Consider the following 26,123-nt stretch of genomic DNA (forward strand, 5'->3'; position numbering starts at 1 on the left):
ACTGCTCCGTTGGCTCCGTTAATAGATGCATCTCTATTACGGGTGGCTAGATCCCTACTCAAGTCCTGGGCGAGTCCAATATTCACCATCACGGATGTCTCTCCGAGAGGTACTCAAAACTCCTCTATGCCCATCTCCTGGACAGCCGCGGATCCCGGCTCATCTGCAGGTACAATGTTCGCTTCGACAGCATGCTGGAGATCTCTTTCGACCGGCCAGTTTTCACTCACTCAGTGCTACAAACGCAGAAAGTCTGTTTGGGATGGCCTCATATGGGTCATTGTCTTAACTTTCACCAGGGAGGATATATAGGGTAAAGTGGTACAAGTTAGACAATGGTACAATTTGGACAGGGCTTTTTGTGTTGATAAATTTAGTACTTCATTTTTATTTGTATATTTTTAATGCTTTAGTTTTATAATTTGGTTCCTTGTGCTTCAAAACAAATTTTGTACTGTATTTATCAAGAAAAAAGCCATGTCCAACTTGTACTTGCGAATTGTCCAACTTGTAACACTAATTCCAAATTATACACTTTACCCTAGAAGAGATTTTTCCGTCATTACATGAATACTAATTTTTAGAGAAACTTCAAATGCTGGATTTTTGTGTGAAGTGAAATACATAAAAATTGTAGAAATATTACTCAAAATTTTAAATAAATATTTATGAACTTTAGCGAAAATTGTAAAAGTCTGCTCCGTGCGACTTCTTTTTGATAAGAAAGGAGTAAAATAATATTCTCAAAGAAAATTTTACTTAATTGGCGAAAGAATTTTGGAAATGATAATAAATTGTGGTTTTAAATAAAAAAAAAAAATTGGTAGATTTAGTAGTTTTATTATATTTGTACACAGTAGAATAGTATCCATTTTTAGTTGAAAGCAACGATTAAATGTTTTAGTAAATTTAAAAATATATTAAAAATTTTAATAAAACTTTATTCAAAATAATCTGAGAAATCGAATCTATTTTTTTTTTAATTTTCTACTTGAATACAATAGTTTTTTTTGCTATGAAATGAATTTGCATATATTAATTTGTATAATTTTAAAAATAATATTTTTCCATAACAGGACACAATTACTAACATTTATCAAGAAAAATCTTATTTATTTTTTTATTGATTGAATGTTGTTCTATTCGACGTGCGGAAGTTCCAATCGTTGTAACATTTTAATTCGGGATACTAGTATATGTGATGTATTTTGTTCTGCGGGGTGAGTGCAGAGGAATTATACTCAATCCCAAAATCAAAAACTCACAGGAAATACCTAAAAAAACAAAAAAAAATATTTAAAAAAAAATGATTAATCAACGCAGTAAGAAAACATAATGAATGCAAATGCTTGGAAAATAATGTAAAAATCAATTATCTTTTTTTTATTTCCATCTCTATCTTATCTTTCTATACTTACAGTGTGGTGGAAATAAATATAACTCCATTCCATAATTCTAAATGGACCTTAACAAAAAAAAAGGAAGTCAAGACTGAAAAATCAAAATGTCGATTTTTTATATTGGCATGGAGGAACATTTTGAGACTTTTTTGTTAAGTTCATTTAACTCTTTCGTCTCTTTTGGGACTGTAGTACCCAAAGAAGCATATGCATTTTCCATGAAAAACAATGTTTTTAATTATTCAGAACTGATAAAAATCCTATTCTTGTGGATGATTACAAACTATAAGGATGTCCAAATGTAAGATATTTTTTGTAGGACTTCAATTAATTCTTGAGCTTAGATATTTTTGATTAAAAAATGGTAAAATTGTCTTGCAGCATATGCTGCAAGCAGGAATTAACCCTTTAACTCTTTCGTCTCTTTTGGGACTGTAGTACCCAAAGAAGCATATGCATCTTCTATCAAAAACAATGTTTTTTTAATTATTCAGAACTGATAAAAATCCGATTCTTGTGGATGATTACAAACTATAAGGATGTCCAAATGTAAGATATTTTTTGTAGGACCTCAATTAATTCTTGAGCTTAGATATTTTTGATTAAAAATTGTGAAATTGGCTTGCAGCATATGCTGCGGTCCGGAAAGAGTTAAGAGAAAATTAGCGGGTTTTTTTTTTAATACAGTGGTGAAAATAAGTATAATTCCATCCCATAATCCTTAAAAGAACTCAAAAAACTTGAACTCGTGATTTATATGCTATACTAGATCTCGACTCGAGTACTATAATTGTAATTTGAATTTCATGAATTTTTAAATAATATTGTGTACAATACAATATTTTAATACTTAATACTATATTTTTTAATGTTTCTAAAATATTTAAATTTTCTTATTTATTTTAAACTTACTTAATATTTCTAAAGTATTTTTATTTCATTTTTTCTTTTTCATAAATGCTCAAAAAACTAAATTAACGTTAATACTAATTAAAGAAATAAATAATAATAAAAAAACTTTTTCCATGGACACGGTATTGAGAAATTCTCAATTTGCATATACTTGTCAAAAAAATTTCTCTCATTATTGTGAATTTAATAATAATAATAATAATAATATTTGTAAATTAACTTTGCCAAAGATCGTTTTGCTATATCTTGAGTGAAAATATCTTCTTATGTTAGGAAATTTATATTCCCCAAAAAAATCTACTTTGAGTTGTCTTTATATAGGACTCCTATACTAAAACAAATTTAAAGATTTTCACACTTTCTTGTGTGTCATATTTTCCCAACAAAACGCCAATTTCAAAATGAGCGTTAGCAAGCGTTCTAGTATTCATAGCAAAAAATAAATTCTTGAACAAAAATCTTCAAATTGTCATGCACAATTTAAATTTATTTTATAAAATAAATTTGAAAATGCTAAAACAGATTTTATAAGGCATGACCATTTAAAATAAATTTGAATTAAAATGTTAATTTGTTTAAATGCATTTTTTTGTATTATTTTGAAATAAGTATAGTTTATAAACTTATATTTTAATACATAATATAGCGTCTGTCATTTGATTGTTAAAAAAATCTTGGATTGATATAAAGACTCACTAAAATTCATCAAGAATATTATTCGAATTGAATGTAAGATTCTCACAGCTTCAGCATAAAATCCCATCTGACCAGATAAGCGTGAATTATAGCCTGAGTTAACCCCTATCTTTCACACCTTACTTTTAAGAAGCTCCCATACAAAATACCCCTTACTAAATATATGTGAAGGACACTGTTTTGCGTTCATGGTGGCGAGCAGCGGAACTATGAAATTTATGTTGCCGGCCGTGTTGCTCAGTTGACAGTGACAATATGGAATATTTTCTAAATAATTTTATTTGTTTTTAAATTGATTCAAAGTTTCTCAGTGATTTTGCGCGATTTCAGTGATTTTATTAATAATATTAAATATGCGATACTGTGTTTCGTGTAGAGAAAAATGTAGTGATAACATTAAACAAATTAGAACCCTAAAATACGTGTTTTTATTTCTTTTTCGTGAGTATTTTTAGTAGACAATTTTTTATGCAATTATTTTTCCTTTTCTAAAATGTTAAATCGTGACCACCAGTTTAGTCAAACAGATCATTATCCTTATAGCTTTTGTGGTTTGCATAATATTCGGAAGTGAAATCAGGAGGTGCATTTGACAGTTCCATTCACCCGCCATTGATATACGTGGCAAAATCCAGTCCTTAACTCGGGCCTACCACTCAAGATCTATGCGATGAGGCATGAAAAAGTGCCTAAAGCTGGGGTGTGAATTAATGGCTCAACGCTGGGCCCCCTTACCCTGTGTCAGACGGGATAGTTCAAATTGTGTAAAAATAAACCGCATATTCTAAGCCAGAGGAGTGCAAGAACGGTTTGAAACCGAAAAAACGTCAAATGAAACTTGTACGTCAATGGTCAAAACGCTACTTGAACAAACTTATTTTGACGTTTATTCGGTTTCAAACGGTTCTTGCACACCTCTGTTCTAAGCATTAAATGGTTACGTATGTGCATAAAACCCGCACAACTTTATCATAAAGCGGGTAGGATTCTCTTTAACTCACAAACCTCAAGAATAAAACATTCTAAGACAGTACTCCCAAGAAAAAAATAAATAAAACGGTTAATGCGCTTAAAGTCACGCACAGCTGAAACATAAAACGGTCAAGATTGCGCTTAAAATCACGCTCAGCTTAATCATAAAACGATTATTGTGCTTAAAATCACGAACAGCTCAATCACAAAACGGTAAATGAGCTTAAAATTACGCGCAGCTCAATCATAAAACGCTTAATGCGCTTAAAATCACGCACAGCACAATCATAAAACGATTAATGCGCTTAAATTCCGGAGCAGTTCAATCATAAAACGGATAATGCGCTTAAATTCACGCATGGCTTAATCATAAAACGGTTCATGAGCTTAAAATCACGAACAGCTCAATCATAAAACGGTTATTGCGCTCAAAATCACGCATAGCGCGTTTTTCAGCGAAATTTTAACCGCTTTATAATTCAGTTGTGTGTGATTTTAAGTGCATTAAGCCTTTTATGATTAATACGTGCCTGATTTTAAGCGTATTTGCCGTTTTATGATTGAGCTGTTCGTGATTTTAAGCTCATAAACCGTTTTATGATTAAGCCATGCGTGAATTTAAGCGCATTATCCGTTTTATGTTTGAACTGCTCCGGAATTTAAGCGCATTAACCGTTTTATGATTATGCTGTGCGTTATTTTAAGCGCATTAAATGTTTTATGATTGAGCGGCGCGTAATTTTAAGCTCATTAACCGTTTTATGATTGTGCTGTGCGTGTTTTCAGCGCAATCTTGACCGTTTTGTGGTTGAACTTTGCGTGTTTTTTAATCAGAGCTTTGACCGTTTTATTATACAGGTTTTCGATTTTTAAGCTCCGTCTCAACCTCTTGCTAATTGAGCAGCGCGTGATTTCAGCACTATTTTAACCGTTTTATTATGCACAAATTTATCAACAGGTTTAAACACAATTTTAAATTTTAACCGTTTTTGCTGAAGCTGCGTGAGCTGCGTGAGGGTCTTACACCCAATTTAAATAATTTTTTATGATAAATGTTAGCGGGTTTTCTACTTATCCCAAGATATATCTTTTGGCATTTTAAAGTGCCAAACGCTATTAGGTATGTAAATACAAGTTTATGAACTTCATAATTATTTCCAAAAAGTAAAAAAAAAATTTATATTGAAGCTTTTTAATAACTTATAATTCATAATTATTTTTTAATGCTTCTGCGTTGTATAATCTATATTGGGGCCTATCCATCTCAAGATGATCATAAGGGTCCCTTCATGGTGTCAGAAGTTTTTGAATTTTACATATGTTAAAATACGTTATAAAATAATAAACTGATAATAAAATAATAAGTTTTTTTACCCAAAAAAATCCTGACCGGAGATACATGCCGTCAAAGATGACGTCTTGAGCTGTCATTCCTCATTTGCGATTTTTGGTAAATATTTTAAAATGCACTATCTCGGGAACGGGCTGTGATATCTTCTATTCTTTTATTATTTGAAAGATAATTTTACTCTTAAAATAATATACTCGATTTTGACTTATCTGCTCCATTTTTTGTGGCGGTTTCCTGAATCTTTTTTAAAAAGAAATTAAAAATTATTTTTTCCCAAAAACCCCATTCTCAAAATTTTTGATTTTTTTATTATTGACTAGTAACATTGAGTACTACATTCCCTGAAAAAGTGAGGTTCCACTTTTGCATTACTTGGGTAAGTGTGCCAAATTCCGGCCAGCTTGCAATTTCGGCCACATTTTTTGTTCCTCGTATTTCCATGAATTTTTAGTTTTTACATACTCAAGAGATTATACAATGCAAAAGAATAACAGAAAAAGTAAGCTTCGACAAACAAGATGGCATGAAAAAGATATTGGAAGAATTTCCGAAGGGCAAGGAACTATGAGAATGAAGGTGGCCGAAATAGGGCACCAAAGCTATGTCTACATTTTTATTCTTTTTAAAATGTATTAAGAATAATTTTAAAGTAAATAAAGACGATAAACTGTCTACAAGGTTCCAAGCAACACTCCTTAAGTAGAAGGAATGAAAAAAATCAATTTCTATTAAAGATATTATATTTCAAACTTGAGACTTTGGCGTTTGCATGCAACTATGCCGAAATTTGGCACACTTATCCTTGATTTTAGATATATGTTCAATTTTTTTCATATTTAGGATTTGTTTTTTTGAAAAATCAAAAACTTTTTTTTTCTCGAAAAGCCACTCTCAAAATTTTTGTTTTCTTTTACTGTTGATCAGAACATTGGGTACTACATTCCATAAAAAGAAGGGCTTCCACTTTTGTGTTTAACTTGTTTTTTTTTTTAATAAATAAGATTTATTTACAAACATTTATTATACATTTATTTAAACATTTTTAAAATTACATGAAACCAATTAAACTTAAAATTGGAAGTTCAACTTTTCAGGGAATATATTACTCCATAGTACTTACGAACTGTTAAAAAAACAAAATTTTTGGAACTCGCAATTTCGATTGTTTTTTTTTTAATTTTTCAATGAATATAAAAAAAGTTAACCCCCTCCCCTTTTATGGCCTCCCGACTTATCTGTAATGGGTCAAAAATTTAATTTTGAATCAATTGGTGAAATTGGCTTGCAGAATTTTTTAATCAAAAATATCTAAGCTTAGGAATTAATTGAGGTCCTACAAAAAATATCTTACATTTGAACATCCTTATAGTTTGTAATCGTCCAAAAAAATCGAATTTTATCAGTTCTGAATAATTAAAAAAAAGGCTGCGACTTTTTGGTCAGTTAAACATAAAATACTTACTGACCGTAAAATTAAATATAGTCAGTAAAAATCAAATTTTATATTTTTTAGATATCAGTAGCGCCTGTTGAGACAAAGGGAAATTTTTCGTGCTTTGGGAAGTCATTTGTACCGCCTGTTGATGCAAAGGGAAATTTTCTGTGTTTTTAGACTGACTTTTTACTGACCAAATTTAATTTTTTCCGATTTTTTAAAAAGTTTTTTACTGACCATATTTAATTTTTTACTGACCGAATTTGTCTTTGTACCGACCAAATTTAATTTTTTACTGATTTTTTAAAAGTTTTTTACTGACCATATTTTATTTTTTACTAACCGAATTTGATTTTTTACTGACCAATATTTTATTTTTTAATGACCAGTTTGAATTTTTTTACTGACCTAAAAGATTTTAAAACATTGTTTTTCATACAAGATTCATATGCTGCTTTTGGTATTCAGAGACCCAAAAGGGATGAAATATAGACTTTTTATATTGATAGAAAAAGGGCATTATGTTGTTCGTAGTTTTTTTTTTTGAGACTAGGCTTGTTAAGTTCTTTAAAGTATTATGATTATCGGGTGGAATTGTAATTCTTCCCTCCACTGTTTACGTATTCGGTGGCAGTAAGATTATTACCAAAAGAAAACCCTATCTAAAGATAAATTCAGTTGTTTTTTGTTGTAACTCGGAAAATTTGCATTGTTCTTTTTGCCTATAAAAAGTTGTTATCTTACTTTTTAACTCTTTCGTCTCTTTTGGGACTCTGAGTACCCAAAGCAGCATATGAATGTTCTGTGAAAAACAATGTTTTTTTTTTAATTATTCAGTATCAGAACTGATAAAAATCCTATTCCTGTGGATGAATCCAAACTATAAGGATGTCCAAATGTAAGATATTTTTGTAGGGCCTCAATTAACCCTTTAAGGACGATTGGAACACCGGTGTCCCATAAAGAAAATAATTTTTCCTGACTACCTAAAGTTCTTTTTTTCTTATGTTTGTACATAATTGTAAAGTAGAAGGTTGAGGGAATTTGGGATATTTTTTGCAAGTCTCCAGATATTTGCTATACAGTAAAAATTTAAGCTCAAAAATGGCGAATTTTTTAAATTCTCATATTGCAAAATGATTTTAATTCTTTTATACTTCCAATCTTTTTTAAGCAAAATCGTTTTGGAAAAAGAATCTAAAATACTCAAACATAAAATTTTTTAATATAGTGAAAATTATCATTCACTAGTATTGTCATATAGTTGATGTACATTTTTGGACTATTTTTGTCCCTGTCGCTCGTAGAGATAAAATATGCACTGAATCAGAATCTCTTGGACTTTTGAAGGTTAGATGTAACACGTTTCACTGATTTGGTTTATCGGTTAGATTTTTGGTCCGTAAAAAGTGGCTCGTCGTTAACTTTTTCCGGAACGCAGCATATGCTGCAAGACAATTTCACAATTTTTAATCAAAAATATCTAAGCTCAGGAATTAATAGAAGTCCTACAAAAAATATCTTACATTTGGACATCCTTATAGTTTGTAATCATCCACAAGAATCTGATTTTTATCAGTTCTGAATAATTAAAAAACATTGTTTTTGATAGAAGATGCATATGCTTCTTTGGGTACTACAGTCCCAAAAGAGACGAAAGAGTTAAAGGGTTAATTCCTGCTTGCAGCATATGCTGCAAGACAATTTTACCATTTTTTAATCAAAAATATCTAAGCTCAGGAATTAATTGAGGCCCTACAAAAAATATCTTACATTTGGACATCCTTATAATTTGTAATCATCCACAAGAATATGATTTTTATCAGTTCTGAACAATTAAAAAAAAACTTTGTTTTTCACAGAACATTCATATTCTTCTTTGGATACTCAGAGTCCCAAAAGGGACGAAAGAGTTAACTCTTTCCGGACCGCAGCATATGCTGCAAGCCAATTTCACAATTTTTAATCAAAAATATCTAAGCTCAAGAATTAATTGAGGTCCTACAAAAAATATGTCACATTTGGACATCCTTATGGTTTGTAATCATCCACAAAAATAAGATTTTTATCAGTTCTGAATACTTAAAAAACATTGTTTTTCACAGAACATTCATATGCTGCTTTGGGTACTCTCGTCCCAAAAGAGACGAAAGAGTTAAATGCTGAATTCACTTTTAGATTAAATTAGGAAAATACTTACTGCGATCCTTCATTTGTCTGTACAGGCCATTAGATAAGGCAGCAGCCCAACCGGGGAGGCAAACTATGGTATGACCTCAAAGATACTGTTTACCATCTTAGCCAGAATTAATGCTGAGGATTGAAAATATTCATATTCATTGATTAGTAATTTTATGGACTAGGAAGCATAACCTTCATGCAAAACATACCTGATCTAATCAAATCCAAAAGACATTCGTCAAACTTTTATCTTGGAGGTTCTGTTCTACGAGACGTACATCCATGAGAAGTCTCTTCGAGTGAGAAGTCCAACAAGAAATACATCACGTTTGATGACGCTTACGTGATCAAGAGTGGAGGGTACAAATTTTCCAAAATCCTCCAAAAATTGAAGACAATCAGTCGCCTCCTTCTCACCGGAACATCCCTGCAGAATAATTTCCACGAATTCAGACACTTCTGTGCTGAATTTCCTCCTTCCGGACGTCTTCAACGGCGACGATGATTTCGACTCCTGTGGTACTAACGCGACTAAACCAGAGTCACCGTTACTTCTTTCCTGTCTTGTTAATTTAATGGGAACATCTTCTGTGGCCTATCTGAAATTTCCTCCGTCTCTGGCTCTTTATAAAAACTCCTTCCGGAAGCTCATTTCAGTATCAAATTTGAAGCTCTCCGGACTGTATTTGCACTTGGATGAGCATTCAAAATTAACCAACAATATGTCCAGGAGCTTTCAAATAGTATATTTTCACTTAATACTCTTTTTGTTAGTTTCGCGGACGTACTTTATTGATGTATTCTGGTGATTTTTGTCCAAAAACTCTGTCCAGAAATCATCATCAAAACACTTTTACACACATCACAGGGCACTTGATTTCATTCGTTTTTAACTAAATCTTGCCCTGTGATAACTTTTCACCACAAATATTTTAATAAATATCACTAATAATTCTGAAAACGGCTATTTTAGCTGATATTTTTACAACAAAACAATTTCTTGAAATGTAAACAATGAAACATAACCTCACAATGACATGCTTTGTGTCCGGGAGGGAAAAATTGTTCTTTATTTCTCATTTTCACTATTTCACGCACTACTCGTGAAGTTTTTAATTAAAAAACTTAAGAATAATGAATAAATAGTTAAATTTTATCATATTTATACATTTTTTCTGCAAACTTGTGTATTTATTTGTCCCGAACGAATTACAGTGTAAAAACGGTCGTTTCGAATTGGGAAAAAATATCATTTGACGTTTGTTCAAATACGACGAATTCTTGCTCATGTTTGGTTTACACACTGACAGTACTTGTCGAAAATGCCGGAAAACTCGTCGAATTTAAAATGCTCCCAACGACTAAAAACTGAAAAAAATCAGCAATTTCTCAACTGAGAAGAACTTTATGATTTTTACCATTTTTACTACACTTTTAGGATGGGATGAGCATGTAAACTTTCTCATACATGCAGTAAAATTCTCTATTTTCCACAAAATTCATACAACCCCCCGCAGTGAGTCATTCGCTTTCCGGAATTCTTAGTGTGAATCTCAGTGCGCGCCATTACGCCATGTTGAAATTGTTTGTGAAAAAGTGCCGCAGAAAATTGTGAAAAACCACGGAAAAAATGCAGAATTCAAGGATAAAATAAAGGTAATTTTATTATTAAAGCACTGCATCATCTAACAGAAATGGTAAATTTGCTGTACAAGTGGGCAGGGGTTAGAAAACTAGGGTCGATCGTTGGGCACTGAATTTGCCCTTTCGGAATGAGCTGCTTCGCTTTTCAAGAATTTTAGTAGATTCGAGTGATCTTCCTCAGAAGCCTCGACTTTATCCCTTCCTACATTCTCTGCACTCTTTGACAAATGGATCTTCTCGAAGAATTCTTCAGATTCCGATCCATGACGCTTTGTCGGATGGCTTCCAAAGGGGTAGAGAGTTGTGGTGTCGTAGCCGACCGAAAAATCTGATCCTCTGCGTCCCTTCCGGGCTTCCTGAAGGAGGTTCTGGATCTTGGGACTCACAAGAGGTTGATCAATATGGTTTTCAAACCAATTGTTGACATCATCAATACTTTCCCGGCGTCCACGTTCGTTGGCCAAAGCGAGGAGGGTTTTGTTGGTAACATTCTCTTTCGGGGTATCCTTGATCAGATTCGAGTAGTTATCATCACTGATACTTCCGTCAGACGAGGCTGATTCCTTCCTCTCCCGTTCCACGTTGATTTCTGGCACATTCTGGGGTTTCGCTTGAACTTTTTCCTCCTTTGCTGGTTCACTGTTCAGCTTGCCAATCCCAAAATCCTCGAGACTGTCTGCTTCATTCTCCAGAAAGGCCTGGAAGTCCTCCAAGATGGTCTTGTTATTGGCGTAGATATCTTCCAAGACATTTGATATGGCTTTTACATCGAAATCCGGATCCTGAAGGATTTTCTCAATGTTATCTTCAGCTTTCTGACGACTGATTTGGCTGAAGACGCTTTCCTCGGCCGGGGGATGGGTCACATCCTTCTTGGTGGGGCTGGAAACTGTTAAAAGAAAAAATTTTATGGTTTGAGATTTCAATGATTTCTGACAGGCTGTCTATACACTAGGAAAAAATTTCATCAATATTTGCAATCAATATCTAATATGGATGAAAATCGCCTACACATTATGGCCTCTACACACTAGAGAAATTTATGTCCATATTGAAGGGTTTTTAATAGACAGGCGTGGGGAATTTGCTTCAATATGTACATAAATTTCTCTAGTGTGTAGAGGCCATTAGTAAAATATATGGACATAAATTTGGATTATTGAAGGAAATTTGTCTAGTGTGTAGTAGGGTGTTTCAACAAGGAAAATTTTTTTTTGGCACTATTCTCAGGATACTGTATTTGATGAGACAAGAAAGTTTTTCTTCTACGACCATATGATCAGACGCTGTTTAGAGGTGGCTGAACGACCCTCTAGAACAAATTTCTGATTTTACCGGATTTTACACTACAGAGAGGGTCGTTCAGCCACCTCTAAACAGCGTCTGATCATATGGTCGTAGAAGAAAAACTTTCTTATCTCATCAAATACAGCACCGTGAGAATAGTGCCAAAAAATTTTTTCCTAGTTGAAACGCCCTAGTGTGTGGGCAATTTCTTCAATATTCTTTTCAATATGGATGGTTTTTCATCCATATTGTTTTTCAATATTGTTTACCTCTACACACTGAAGCCCTCTACACACTAAAGTAGTTTATGTCCATATTGAAGGGTTTTTACCACACAAACGTAGGTAATTTTCTTCAATATGGACATAAATTTCTCTAGTGTGTAGAAGACATGAGACAAAAATCATCAATATAACTCTCAAGTTCATTAGATATTTTTTTCAATAAATTCATTTTCGCTTTCACACAAATTCGATAATTTTTTGCTGCGGAACATTTGGAAATTACTTTTTGAAGTCTATTGGGATGTATTTAGTGGATTTTGGTGCAAGTTAAAAAAAAATGAGGAGAAAAGGTATACGTTTCAGGAGATGTGGTTTCCTACTGGAATCCAAACTAATTTTGTTTGAAGTTCTTGTTTGGATGTAATTACTCTTAATTTGAGCATCTGGACATGGATTGAGGCTTCTGACCGAAGGCAGATCTCAATCCTAGAATCCAGCTGGAAAAGAGATCAAGGCAGAAGATCTCAAAAGGAAAGGAAAATCTCTAAGAGATTTTCTCAAGCAGACACTGGGAGGCACGATTTCACTATTCCAATGAACTTCAACAAACCCCTTTCCAAACTTTTTCAGGAGCAAAACGATAAATTTTCGCGAAAAAGAATGTCGAGCCGCAAGAAGACTCGAGAAATCAAAGTGTCAATATTGAAACGAATTAGTTCCTGTGTGTAGGCATTTTCTTCAATAATTCTCTTCAATAATTGAAGTTTTTTATCAATAGTATTATTGAAGGGCCACTCATCCATATTTTTCCTAGTGTATAGACAGCTTTAAGGGACTTACCATGTGTCTCAGAGAATGGGGATGCTTCTTTGAATTCCTTGGGTTTTTCTAGATCAGGCTTCTCCACTATGGTCTCAATGGGTTTCTCAGGAAGCATGTCAGAAACACTTTTGTAGAATTCCGGAGATCCTCTGGGTTCCTTGGACATTTCTTTGACTTCCTCTGTGATCTTGACTTCGGTGTTGCCAATTGAGAATTTCGTCCTTGTGGCTTCGTCATCGGGAATGGGATCAAGATCAACTGAACTGGCATTGCTGGTCTTCTTGCTCACGGACACCTTGCGTTTCTCGAGCTTTGATTGTGGTCTCACAAGGTCTGATCCATCGGTCTGATGGCTGTGATCTTCAGGCAAATACTCCTGACTCACCTGAAATTCATACACTCTCCTCTTGATCTCACTCATGAGATCCTCCGGGACAAGAGCTCCAGAACTCTGACACTTTTGCAGTTGCGATCGTTTTGATTCTTTGGCCTTGTCCACTGTGGATAGGACGAGATTATTTGGCATGGAAGGGATCTTCTTCATGGGCTTGGGTTTTGGGGATATTGGAGGAGGTTCGGTACTTTGATAGCCAACTTCGACAATTGTGACATTTTCAGGAGCTTTATCAGGACGAGGTGGCGGACTTGGAAGATTTTCTCTGCTCAAACTCTTCTTCTTTCTGACTGGTTTCTCCACTTCCGTCGTCGTTGATGCTCCCTCGAGATTTTCAACTGATCTGCGGTATCTAGCTAGATCTCTCTCGGGTTTCTTCGGACCCAATTCTCCAGGCAGGGACTTTAAAGTGTCTGATTTCTTTTCCTGGTTCTCCCGATCATCCTGCTTTTCATGCTTATGGAAATGATGATGCATGTGATCATCATCATCACAGATGTGTTTGGTTTGTTTCCGTTTGGGCACAATGATGGGTTCTTCAACTGGAATCCTTCCAGCATACAGAGCTTCATCATCAACATATCCGTCCAGCATTGCCATGAGAAATTCAGCTTTCTTGTCCAGGCTGTTTGTCTTTGTCACCTTTTCCTTTTCTGGAGGTTTTTCCGCCTCTGCTGGAGCAATGTTCTGTTCCACAAACTTCTCAATGGCATCTTTGGGAGGTTCAGGAGGTTCCTTCTTGGTACTCTCAGATTTCTGATCATCACTCACGTACTCATCCGAAAGGCAATCCGAGAGATTCTCTCCGAAGAATTTGTCTGATTTCTTATTCCCAACTCGTGGCAGGATTTTTCTATCCAGGTCATTTGTTGGTGACTGTTCTCGGCTGAAATCAGCAAATCCTACACTGTCGAAATCATAGCTCTGACTCTGCTTCAGCGGCACTTCCACATCCACTCCCAATTCCCTTGGTCGAGCTGCATTGTCCACACTGTCGCAGGAGAATCTTCTGGGTGTGTCACTCCCGAAGACGTCTTTGAAGCCATTTTTCACTTTACGTCCTTCGTGGCTCAGCATTGAGGGACGTTTCTTTCGCGGAGGAGCGACAGGAGGGACTGGATCTATGGGATCCATTTCTGGATTCACGGAAACTTTGTTATTCGGCTGTGGTGTACTATCTTCGAGCTTTAGCGTTGAGTTCCTGAATGCGTCAAATTTTGTTGGCTGTGTCTGATGGGGGCGCGTCTCATATCTGAAAAAATTGAAGTAGTTTGTTTTCTTCATGCTGATTTTCTACTTGACCTTTAACACGATTATCGCGTTCAAAATTTGAATTGAAATGTGCGATAAAAGGCACCAAAATAATTTTTGTATGAATGGCTAAATGGGCTAAATTAATTATCTTATCAGCGTGCATTCAACCTTCATTGCTTCATTAATAAAAATTTTGGAAATAAAATGTTCTAGCATTGTTGAAAATTTCTTGGAGAGAGAATCATAAATTGAGCGGGATTCACATCTCTAAAAATTTAGTATTCTAAGCTCAAATGGTAAAAGAAAAAGTATCAACCAATATTCAAAGCTGTATTATTAGATCGCTTTTTTTTAAGAAAGTTTTTCCAGTTCTAAAAGACGGAAAACAATTAGTTTGTCTTGACTTTGACTATTTCTCCCATTTATTGGAAGATATCTTCCTTCTCTGAGAAAAGTTTTATCAAATTAACAAGAAAATTTTGTCAAAATGATGTTGTCAATACAGAATATGGAAAAGTTTTGTCAAATCGGCGGGCGGCCAATTGGATTTTGTTGAAAGTTTGTCAAAAGGATGTTTTTCCATACAAATTGTAAGAAAAAGTTTTGTCAAATTGGTAAATAACATTTGTCCATACTTTTTTTCAGATTGCTTTAAATTTAATAAATAATAATAAACTGGTAATTTTATAGATATAATAATATTTTCAACGTTTTAGATTAGATGATCATATAAAATTTTGTACTGTTGGAAAGGTCGTACAATTTTCTACTTGTCTATTCATTATTTTTTTTTAAATATATACATAAATATATATTTTAATCATAGAAAAATCGTCGTTCTCGTGTGCTTTTGGCATATTGTTTAAAAAATCGAATTTATAATATATATTTTTCATTTTTTAATTAGAAATATCTAAAATAAAATATAACATTAAAAAAATGTATATACGATAAGGTAGGTGATAACGACGAATGTTAGGAACTCTTAGGGGGAAGTTAGATACCTTTAAATTGGGGCAGCTTTAAAAATGGGCTGTTTTCTCCCATTTTTAAATAAAACTGGTGGACCTAACCGTGATATCATTTGGATTTATAAACCCATTGTGAAGCTAAATCACATTATGATAAGTCTTAATTCCTTTTAAAAATTGAAGAAAAAAAGTTCATTTTCAAAATTGCCCGACTTTCCCTTACGTTTGAAATTGGGTTTTTTTTCTTATTTTTAAATAAAGGACCTTAGCGTAATAAAATTACCTCCATAATAAGCCCATTGCGAAGCTAAATTACGTTATGATAGAGCTTACTTCCTATTAAAACTAGGAGATAAAAGCCCAACTTCAAAGGCACCGCAATTCTAAAGTGCCCCATTCACTCGTAGAGAATTATTTTACCGTAACAGCAAGCTTTTTCTGATCCGATAAATATTTGAAAAGTTTTTGAGATTTTTACATTTTCTTTTAATATTTGAACATTTTAAAACCTACGGATCAATGCTTTATTTACAATAAATACAGATACAAAAGAAATGCATATAGCCCAGTTTCTATATTAAATTTAATTACGAAAACTCCTAAAATTCCTCAAAAATTAATAAGAAATTATGTTTCTTAATATTATGTATATCGTAATAGAAAAGTAAAATAAAAAATACTACGAATATCAGTTTTTTAATATATTTTTGTTATTTATCAAACGTGACATTAGGCCAAAGTTTTAGATTGTGGATTACTTATAAACTGACTTAATGGATATTTTACAATAAGCCGACTTAAAAATTTTCAACTAAAGTTAATTAAAAAAAATATTCTTGATAAACAAAAAATGTGTTCAAATTTGAAATAAAGAAATCTCAAAGACCTGATTTAAATATTTAATATGAAAATTAAAGACCTTAGGGCCTTGACAGACTTAAGGATTAGCCGAAAGACGGCTTAGCGTAATTATATTAGAAATAATGGTTAAACTTCATTTCCATAATTTTCCACTAAGTCGTCTCTCGGCTTAAGTCGTAAATGTGTCTAGGGCAATCTGTATAGGGCATTATTCTGAAAGGCAAACGAGCTTTCATGAATTATAAGATCAGCTTATAATATTTACTATTTAAAAGGTTAAAAGTTTTTCGCGGTTGGCTTCAATATTAAAAAAAAATTAATATTTTACATTTTAACTGCTCGAACTCCGCAGGGAGAGAAATATATAGAAGCCTTCGATTTTTGCACCCTTAAAAAATTTCCACTTTCTACCCCCCGGGGACCACTTTTCTCAAGAAATCTTCGCGTTTCAGGTTGTTATCACGTCTAGAGCCCAAACTCAAACGGTAGCAGATAGAGACTTGGGACTTTCGGGGGACCCCTCCATAAATAGACCTAAGGATCGTTAACATCTCCCTCATTCTCCGCCACCCCTCCCTATCTTCTCCAAAACCATATATATTTGGGATTACACGAAAACGCATTGTGCAATTTTTTCATGTTTGGATGTGTTTTAGAGATTATTCAGGCGGACATTTCGTCCTTATACGAAAACATTGTTGAATCACTCCTAATAACGGTTTTTTAAGGTCATTTAGAGAGCGCATTGTCATGCCATGTTTAGGGCTCGTTGGAAAAATCTTGAAATTTCCGATAAAACTGAATCGGTTTGAATCGGTTCTGAACTGGTTCTTAACCAATAACTATTTTTTTTTCTAAATTCTGTTCCTGAGGCGTATTTTGGGCCACGTTTTGACTGAATTATAAATCTGTTCAAATCGGTTGTAAACCGGTTATGAACTGGTTATGAACCGATAAGTAATTTTCGTTCGAAAATCAATTTTTATACTCTTAAAACCTTGAGGGATCTTTTGAGTGATTTTTGGTATAGACTCAAATCGACTGAGAGCCGGTAAATGGTAAAATACGCATACATACTTTTAAGGTAGCATCTATTTTACGAGTTTGAGGTTTGAGCATTTCGCAATTTTAAACTAAAGTTTTAAAGTTTAATGCTTAAGTTTTGTCTCAAAATCTAAGGGTTGTTTTCGACTAATAAAAGCGATCAGTCAATTGATAAGGATGATTTTAAAATATGATATGCTATTGGTTGATAAGTTTTCTTTTAAAAAAGAATAATAATCAGGAGAGGTTAAGAAAATTTCAAGCAACACTATTTGCAATATTATTTCGCAGTATTAATTTGCGAAAAGCGCAAATTGATATTAGGTTATCTTAGTCCTAGATATTTAATTGATAATCTTACAATAATGTATTTTCAAAACTCATGCATACGTCAAACTGCCCTACCCTCCAATAAACAATTTTGACAAAAAGATAATTACAATTTTGTTTCCTGAACTCATTATGTGTTTGCAAGCCGCTTAGTCAATGTGAAATGATGAATAAATGTTGTTAAAGAAAATAAAGCAAAAGAAGAGTGTTTAAGTTTATATTTCTGTTGGTAAAAAATAGTTTCAAGGTGGGTCAATTGAATGATAAATTAGAAATTCTCTTTTTGGGAAACTTAATAGACTCCTTGGCGCATTAAAATAACATTTGAATAATTTGCACAAAAAAATACGTGGGAGAATTTCTAAATCTCGATTTATCTTAATTTACAATCTGGGTCTTAACCAAAGTACTGTAAATAAATTACTTGATTTGATTGCAAAGCAAAATGCCCAATGTGCAACTTTGTAGCATTTTAATGTGTTCATGGTTTTTACTATACAAAGTAAAGTAACATCTGCTTCTAAATAAGAACATAATTAATTGGTTATTTGCGAATTTCATTAAAATTATATCAACAAAGCTCTTTTTAGCGGTATAACTTTTGAGTTTAAAAGAGAAATAAAATATACCAGAATGTTTATCAATGTTTAGTGAACTTTCTCTCTAATAAACGCTTGCAAAACATTCAAGTAACAACCAATTTGTGAGAATAACCAAGTGGGTAAATTTGGAAAATTGATCAAAAACCGAAAATCAATGAAGTTGTGTTATAATTAGTTGAACGCACCTCGCATGTTGAAAATAATGAGTATGATCTTACATGTGTTTATTCCAGGACTCTCCGTTCTTTCTGTTCATGGCATTTGGACAGAGCTAAAATTAGCAAAGAAGAATCAATTATTTGGAGTGACGTGGGTTTTCATATTGGGGCTTTTTTTTGAGGGGCATCTTACTCTATAAATAGAGGAATAATTTGTAGATATTTACTTGAGCACATCGTCCAATAACTCTGTCAATGGGACTTTTTGAATCGCTCGCTCGATCGACGCGTTCCTTGCAGAGAACATTGCCCATCTTCTGTGCTTTGCGGAGAGATCACTTGATCTGCAAAAGATGGGTGAAAGTTCACTGTGAAGGTGCATTTAAACGAGGATATTTTGGATAGAAATGTTCTTTTTAGAAACCATTACACTTTGTATTTTAGCCGAGACACAAATAGGGAGATTATAACAGACAGCAGAAGATTTTATCTTAGGAATGAACCAATAGGGGAAATTTTTGAAGATTCATAGAATATTTGGCTAGAAATCTTTCTTTGAGAAACCATCACGCTTTCTATTTTAGCCGAGACACAAATAGGGAGATTATAAAAGACAGTAGGAGATTTTTATTGCAGGAACGAACCAGTAGGGGAGTTTTGCCAAGATTCATAGAATAGTTAAAATGGGGCTTGAGGGTTGAATTTCGTGATGAAAAAATTAGGCACGAGAAAATTGAATGACGAGGGGAGGTTTAGGGGGGAAAAAGTGATGAGCAGAACAATCAGAAACAAGCTCTTGGAGCATTAAAATTTTCACCTACAGTCGCGAAGATTTAATTATTATCCATAGTCTAATTTTATTCATCCACTTGTGCTTATTTACTCATCAATTCATCGTCAATATGGAAGGAAAAAAAGTCTTGTTCATATTTTTCTCTAAATGGATTCTCGCAGAAACCAAATTGTAATATTGAAAATAAGAGTCTAGTCGGAATATAATTTTCACAATAGAAATTATTTAGAGAAAAAGAGGCATAAAAGACACATGTTGACTAAAGTTAATATTTCTCAAGAGAGAAGGAAAAAGCAATATTTGATCACACCTTTTTCGTGAATAACATTCGTGACCTTCGCGCATTATTTGATGTGTTTTTAGTGACTTTTTAGCATTTTCCATGTAATACTGTCTGTACAGAGAAGATAATTTTATTTACTTCTATTCTCTTCAGTTCACAAATTGCCTCACTGCACAGGCTTTTTTATTTGTAACTTCGCACTGTGTCACTATATTAGCAATGATATGCTGAAAATTACTCCTGGACTCTGCGGTAATAAAAGAATTATTATTCCTACTTGACTTTGTTGTAATTTGGAATTCGCTTCAAGAATGTCTAATGAACGTGCTTATAAGATAAATATCATATGAGTGCATAATTTATATTTTATCGTTCGGATGGTTTTAGAGATCGTAAACATTTAGAATTCTGGGATTACATTTTATTCTTTGAGCTAGTTAAAATTGTTTAATTGTGAGATGGAACTCTTTTAAAGCAATTCATCAAATAATTCTAATTATTTAAAACTTTATTTTTGTAATGGAACAATAATGCGAACTAAATTGTGAGTAACAGAGATCGATAGCTTTCAAGGATACACCAGACTCCAGATTATTAATACCAACAGAAACTAAGTTTCAGTTGGTAATAATAATTCTGTTATTAATTTCGGTAGCAATTTGAATCAATTTAGAACACTCTTTTAAATCGTGGAGTCTTTAACAAGAAGCTGATTTATTTTTCTTCTTCTTGTGTTATTCCTGAAAATTTATCATCCTCTTTTGCTGCATAGGTTTTTCCTATAGGGAAATTCTGTAGCACGAAGGACGTAAGGCTTAAGCATATGGCTTATTTGATGTTTTTTTTTTCTTAATAGGGTAAGTGTGCCAAATTCCGGCCAGCTTGCAATTTCGGCCACCTTTTTTGTTCCTCGAATTTATATGAATTTTTATTTTTTACATACTCTAAAGATTATAAAATTCAAAAGAATAACAAAAAATGTAGCTTCGACAAAAGAGATGACGTGAAAAAGGCATTGGAAGAATTCCTGAAGGGCAAGGAATCATGAGAATGAAGGTGGCCGAAATAGGGCACGAAAGCTATGTCTACATTTTTATTCATTTTAAAATGTATTAAGAATGATTTTAGAGTAAATAAAGACGATAAACTGTCTACAAGGTTCTAAGCAACACTCCTTAAGTAGAAGGAATAAAAAAATCAATTTCTATTAAAGATATTACATTTCAAACTTGAGACTTTGGCGCTTGCATGCAACTATGCCGAAATTTGGCACACTTACCATATAGGCAATATTTTTGAGGATTTTTTTTTACTTATTATAGAAAGGCTATCAGGCTTCACACTTTCTCTAGCTTCGAACACTGTATTTTTCCCATATTCCTGAAAAAAAGTTCAGATTCTTTAAAAGGAACGTGAAAAAGATATGAAGTGCTTGAAAAAGAGTATGTGCGAAACCTAAAGGCCTTTCCCTATTGGATATTTATGGCATTTAACTAAATATATCTTGAAAAACGACTGCATTTGTTTCTTGTTTAGAAAATCCAGACTTTTGGGAACTGGGTCTAACATCTAGTCTGAAGACCGCTTCAGCTACCGGTTTGCGAAATACAATTCGTATCAATCACTGAGAGGACTGAGAAATACATTAAGGTTAATATTGAATTGAATTTATTGTCATTTCTGTTTTTTGATATACCTCTTCCCCTCCCATGCGGCCATCGCCGTCTTATCGTCAATTTCAACCTCCGGGATAACGAAGAAAAATGCCTTCATTGGTTGTATATTTCAGGACCGTGAAGCTGTGATACTGTGAAATGAATGGTTTTTTATCCTATCACGGAAATCTAGCTCGATTTCGGATTCCTTGATATAGACTTTTATAGACTCCATCTTGACAAGTTTCAGAGATAAAGTGAATTGAACGTAGATTATCCAAAAATATACAATAGAGTCTTAAAATCGTAAATAGCAACCAAAAGTAGTTTTACAGAATTTAATAAATCATTTGCCTTTAATAATTCAATTATAAGTCATAATTTTCCAAAAAAAATTTGAATGACAAGAAATTACAGATGTTAAGCCATATAGCTAAGTCTTAGATCTGAAGTCTGCATAGCCCTATCTTATATGAACACGCAATGAGTCAACTCTCCCCTTGATTATCTTAGATTTTCTAGTATTATAGATACTTGAATTTTATTTAATGAGCTTTACTGCACTTAATTCCAAAAGTCTTGATACTGATAACCCTGTCCCTGTTTAAGAAAAATAATTATATTGAATGTTTAGAAGTGTCTCTTGCGAAAAGAAAACAAAACTTGTTCACTTGGAATGTCTTTTATCTAGTTTTAAATTTTGCCCTTAACTTCCTCAAACATAATTCTCAGCCATATCTCTTATAGTGAACGATCTACTGATATATCAATTTATCAATTTATAGACACTATAGGGGTTGTGTGCAGAATTTCGGACAGTTTGCAATATCGGACACTTATTTTACAAACTTTCCATAATTTTTAGTTTTCTTTCTTCAATTTCTAAAGATTGCAAAATTCCGTACAAACAAAAAATTGTAGGGGGAAGTCGGCAGCTTTGAAATCCGAATTTTTCACTTTTTTTTTTAAATAAAATTGAGCCCTATCATGATATAAATTAGTTGCACAAATAGATTAGGAAGCAAAATTGCATTATGATATGGCTCAGTTCCACCGAAACATTGGAGAAAAATCCCAATTTCAGAGCTGCCCCACTTTCAAAGGTGCCCCACTGCCCCCTAGCATTTATGAACGGGATACTATTAAAAAATAAGCTTTCGTAAAAAGCTTCGAGATGCTTTGTGTCCGATATTTAACACTAACAATATCTATTTTTCTATTCAATTTTAAATGTATTGAGAATAATTTTAGAGAACACAAATGTGCTAAACTTTTAAAAATCAATTTGTATGAAAATATTATTAAATTTGAACTTTGAGATTTATGTGCAAAATGTCCGAAATTTGGCACAGTTGCCTTATCTCTACTGTGGGAACTTTCGGTCTAGACTTTTATATCCTAGATAGATTTACGGCTTAAACCGAGAGACTCTTATCATTGCATTGGAAAATTGATGGGAATGTATAGTTTAATAATTATTTTATTTATAATTATGGTAAGCCGTTTCTCAGCTTAAGACGTAGATGTGTCCACGTCCAGCACATTATTCTGCTAGAAAAGTTTAGTTTCAAAACTAAGGTTTATCTAATAATGCTGGCACAACATTCCATGAAGGAACTAGGCCTTCCCGCAAGGGAATTTCTAGACATACATTTACTATTTTTTTCTTGTACGGGATGAGGTTGTCAGTCCCATACCCCGTGGAATTTAGTGCAGTTAAGCTCACTGAATGAAATCTGAAGATCTTTAACGCCAGAAAAAATCCTGGTGACCTACAGGGAGATTCGAATGCTCCACAACTTGACCCATTAAATGCCCGATTTATATACACTGAGAAAAATAAAAGGGTTCAATTAACCCTTTCGTGATCCTTTTGGGAAGTTAAATAAATATGATCCACCCAATAGAAATGGTTCATTTCAATCTTTCCTTGAAAGATCAAATTGATTTTTTACAAAAGTGTAAAATTTTGATCCATGAAAGGTTGAATTTGAGGAGCCTTTTCAAAAGGATTACCAACTGAAAACTTTCAAAATACATCAAATTTAATAGATTTTTATTAGTATTTTTCAATAGATTTCATTGGAAAACAGCTGGTCTTTTTCTTCCATTTTCCCATTTGACATCCCATTTGATAGTGTTAGAGTAGGCCTTCTTTATTTTGAATTTTATGAGTTAATGTTTCAAATTGGGAGTGTTTTAATTTTTGTGGGCGTGGTTTCTATTCAAATTACTGGGTTGACTTGGTTAAAGGATGTTACTATATTTCTCAGTCCTTCTTGATCTTTTTTGTATACTTAAGATGAAGACCAATAAGTAAAGTTTGTTGAAAGGAACTTCAATATTTAACAAAACAAATATATAAACCAAACCGATAAAATAATTGCACTCATCTGATATTACTTCCCAACACATTTGTAAAGTTCAATTAAACTTAATTGAGTGACTATATGTTCATTGATTGAAAAATAGTTAAATGATTCTTGGTATTTTTATGTGTATTTTCTCAATTTTCTACTTGCAAAATAAAGTAATGTATGTTCATTTACGCGTAATAAAATTCATCATATGCGAAAGATGATGCAGTGAAAAATTTTATCGTAAATTTTTTAGTGTTGGAAAACAATGTGGGTTTGATAATACCTTTTTACAATCACCCGGTTATTTAACCTATTTTCGTATTTCTCACATTTATTTGTATAGAGACTCTCTTGATAGAAGATCTCCCTCGTGCGCATATTTTCTTCCTTTCCAACAGACGAAAAGTCAAGAAAATATATTTATACAGAAGTTTTCTGTTGTGGAAAAATATAAAAGCTTCTTCTGTAAGAAACTTCTCAGTTGGAGAATGAACAATGAGAATACATCAGCGTAAAATATGTAAATACTACAGACGGTTCAAGAATTTTCATCGACAGAGATGACATCACTTTATTTTATTCCTGAGATTTACATTTTCTTTACCGTATATATACGTATTCTCTCAATGGACATAAAATAAAAATATTCTCTTGGCAGAAGCTCTGTTGTTATTTGGATAGAAAAATGCGGATGATTTTTTTTCGGGTGGATTTATCAACAAGTGAAATAAAATAAGAAACAGTTTTACTGAATGGTGTGGAAAGAATTTACAGCTGGGAAGGAGATTGTTGTGCAAATTAATTCAGTATATTAACATTTCTATATAAAAAAAAGTACCCCATGAAGATTGACCTCAGAGAGATCGGAAAAGTTGACCGTCAAATTTAATCAATTAAAGCCGGACTGTTTAATTGTGGATGCTGTCTCTTATATCATGCAATATTATTGTGTCTGTATTTCTTCTCGTCTCGTCAATCACAGACTCTGCAAATAAGATTATGTCATGATGATGATCACATAGAAATTGTGTTTTAACATCAAAATACGATTTTTTCCTTTAATTTATTTATTACGCAGAAAAAAAGCATTCTTTCACGTCACTTGTTAGAAAAATTTTTATTTTATTTTATTTTTTTTTTTGAGTAAAAGGCAGCGTAATTTCACATTTTAAGCACTGTTATTAAAATGAACAATTTCTGCCATGTGATCATCATTCAGTGTTTCATGACAAAATCCATGAAGCGTGATGATGAGACAAAAAGGAAGGGGAGGGGGGGGGAAGAAACAATAATAAATTTTAACAAGCAAAATATACGAGCCACAGAAACTCACTGAACTTGAAAATTAAATAGCAATTCGATGAATGTCCTCGGGTCAAGAATTTTCAATTTGTCACCACAAGCAAATTGGCCCAAACTAATTTTCAAGCATTATACTTTTGCATACAAAAGTTCACTTTGTTTTGCGCATGCACTAACTATCTTTTACGCGCGAAAATGGAAGAAAATTGACTAATCCAGATCGATTTAATTTATGCAAGTTGATTGCACTATAATGAAGATTAGCCTCATTAGAGTTTAATACCTAATGTGCAATTTTGTGCGTTATTTTGCTGTTGGATGTTGAATAAGACGTTAAATAGTTTTTTCTTGTAAAATGTGTGCTCAGAAAATCTTTTTTTTTTTTCACTGAAGTTGAGAGAAAAATCACGAGATATAAGTCTCAACTTCATACGTAGAGCAACTTCACTCGCTGGAGTCACAACAAATACTGGCGATTCCCTCTAGGCTGGAGTCTCAATTGTTTTGGGTGTGTATTGGGGGGAATTCGTGCCTACAGAATATGAGAGATCTCTCATGAGGAATATGGTCGTAACACTGGACTTCTCAATACATTAGCTACCGCTGAATTTATCATACACATCTCCCAGCTGTCAGAGTTGAATATATGTTACGTCATAGATATGAGAACTGAAAGTCATAAACAAGCCAAATTGAGTTTTTTAGAAGATCAAGAAGTTTTCATTGATAATTTCATGCAAAAATAGGTTTTATTGAAGATACTTTTGAGAAGAAAAAACTGGGCTATTATACCATAAGTAAAGCGGTTCATGTTATTATAAAGAACAAAGAGTTTTCATATTAGGGGAAACCGGGGCACCATCAAACACGGGGCAGCACCAAACACTGCGATATTTTAATCAGATAATCGACTTCAAAGGACAAGGCTTATAAAAATTTAAAGAAGCTGTAGGGATACTTGTCCACTGAAGAAATGGTCGGAATAATCCAAGTAGTTTAAGAATAAAAATTAGTGTTTGGTGCTACCCCGTGTTTGGTGGTGCCCCAGTTTCCCCTAACTGAATTTAATACATAGGAAGCGACTAATGTTACTCGAGAATTTATAATCACATTACGATGTCATTTATAGTGTGATAACCTTATACTATATGTAAATGTATATTTAACTTAAGTCAAATACTTTAATTTCCCT

The 26,123-nt window shown here is 33.1% G+C and overlaps 2 protein-coding genes and 1 long non-coding RNA gene across 10 annotated transcripts in view; 1 reads left to right on the forward strand and 2 right to left on the reverse strand.

Annotated features, from left to right (window-relative positions):
* Nucleotides 1-824: 824 nt before the first annotated feature.
* LOC129804804 (uncharacterized) lies at nucleotides 825-10,110 on the reverse strand. The gene is made up of 3 exons (XR_008752021.1): nucleotides 9,157-10,110; nucleotides 8,967-9,079; nucleotides 825-1,274 (listed from the first exon to the last, which is right to left on the reverse strand). It is a non-coding gene; the product is annotated as an uncharacterized LOC129804804 (long non-coding RNA).
* A 397-nt stretch (nucleotides 10,111-10,507) lies between these two features.
* Nucleotides 10,508-26,123, forward strand: part of LOC129804753 (uncharacterized) — a 75,850-nt gene continuing 60,234 nt past the window's right edge. For 2 of the 3 annotated variants that reach the window (XM_055852342.1, XM_055852337.1), the window contains exon 1: nucleotides 10,508-10,603. The gene's annotated coding sequence lies outside the window, so the exon portion shown is untranslated. The remainder of the gene's footprint in view (nucleotides 10,604-26,123) is intronic. The other variant, XM_055852340.1, reaches the window with a different exon arrangement.
* Nucleotides 10,586-25,418, reverse strand: LOC129804749 (microtubule-associated protein futsch-like). Of its 6 annotated transcripts, none has more exons than XM_055852320.1 (5): nucleotides 25,215-25,418; nucleotides 18,766-18,882; nucleotides 18,599-18,651; nucleotides 12,943-14,570; nucleotides 10,586-11,480 (listed from the first exon to the last, which is right to left on the reverse strand). In XM_055852320.1, the coding sequence occupies exons 2-5, from the start codon at nucleotides 18,850-18,852 to the stop codon at nucleotides 10,681-10,683; spliced, it is 2,568 nt and encodes an 855-aa protein (XP_055708295.1). In that variant the 5' UTR covers nucleotides 18,853-18,882; nucleotides 25,215-25,418; the 3' UTR covers nucleotides 10,586-10,680. The 6 variants fall into 6 exon arrangements, with proteins under 6 accessions (XP_055708295.1, XP_055708294.1, XP_055708292.1 ...); XM_055852319.1 differs by having other exon boundaries at nucleotides 24,968-25,418; XM_055852317.1 differs by having other exon boundaries at nucleotides 24,963-25,418.

This window comes from Phlebotomus papatasi, chromosome 2 (genome assembly GCF_024763615.1).
Source record: "Phlebotomus papatasi isolate M1 chromosome 2, Ppap_2.1, whole genome shotgun sequence".
Taxonomy (NCBI): Eukaryota; Metazoa; Arthropoda; class Insecta; order Diptera; family Psychodidae; genus Phlebotomus; species Phlebotomus papatasi.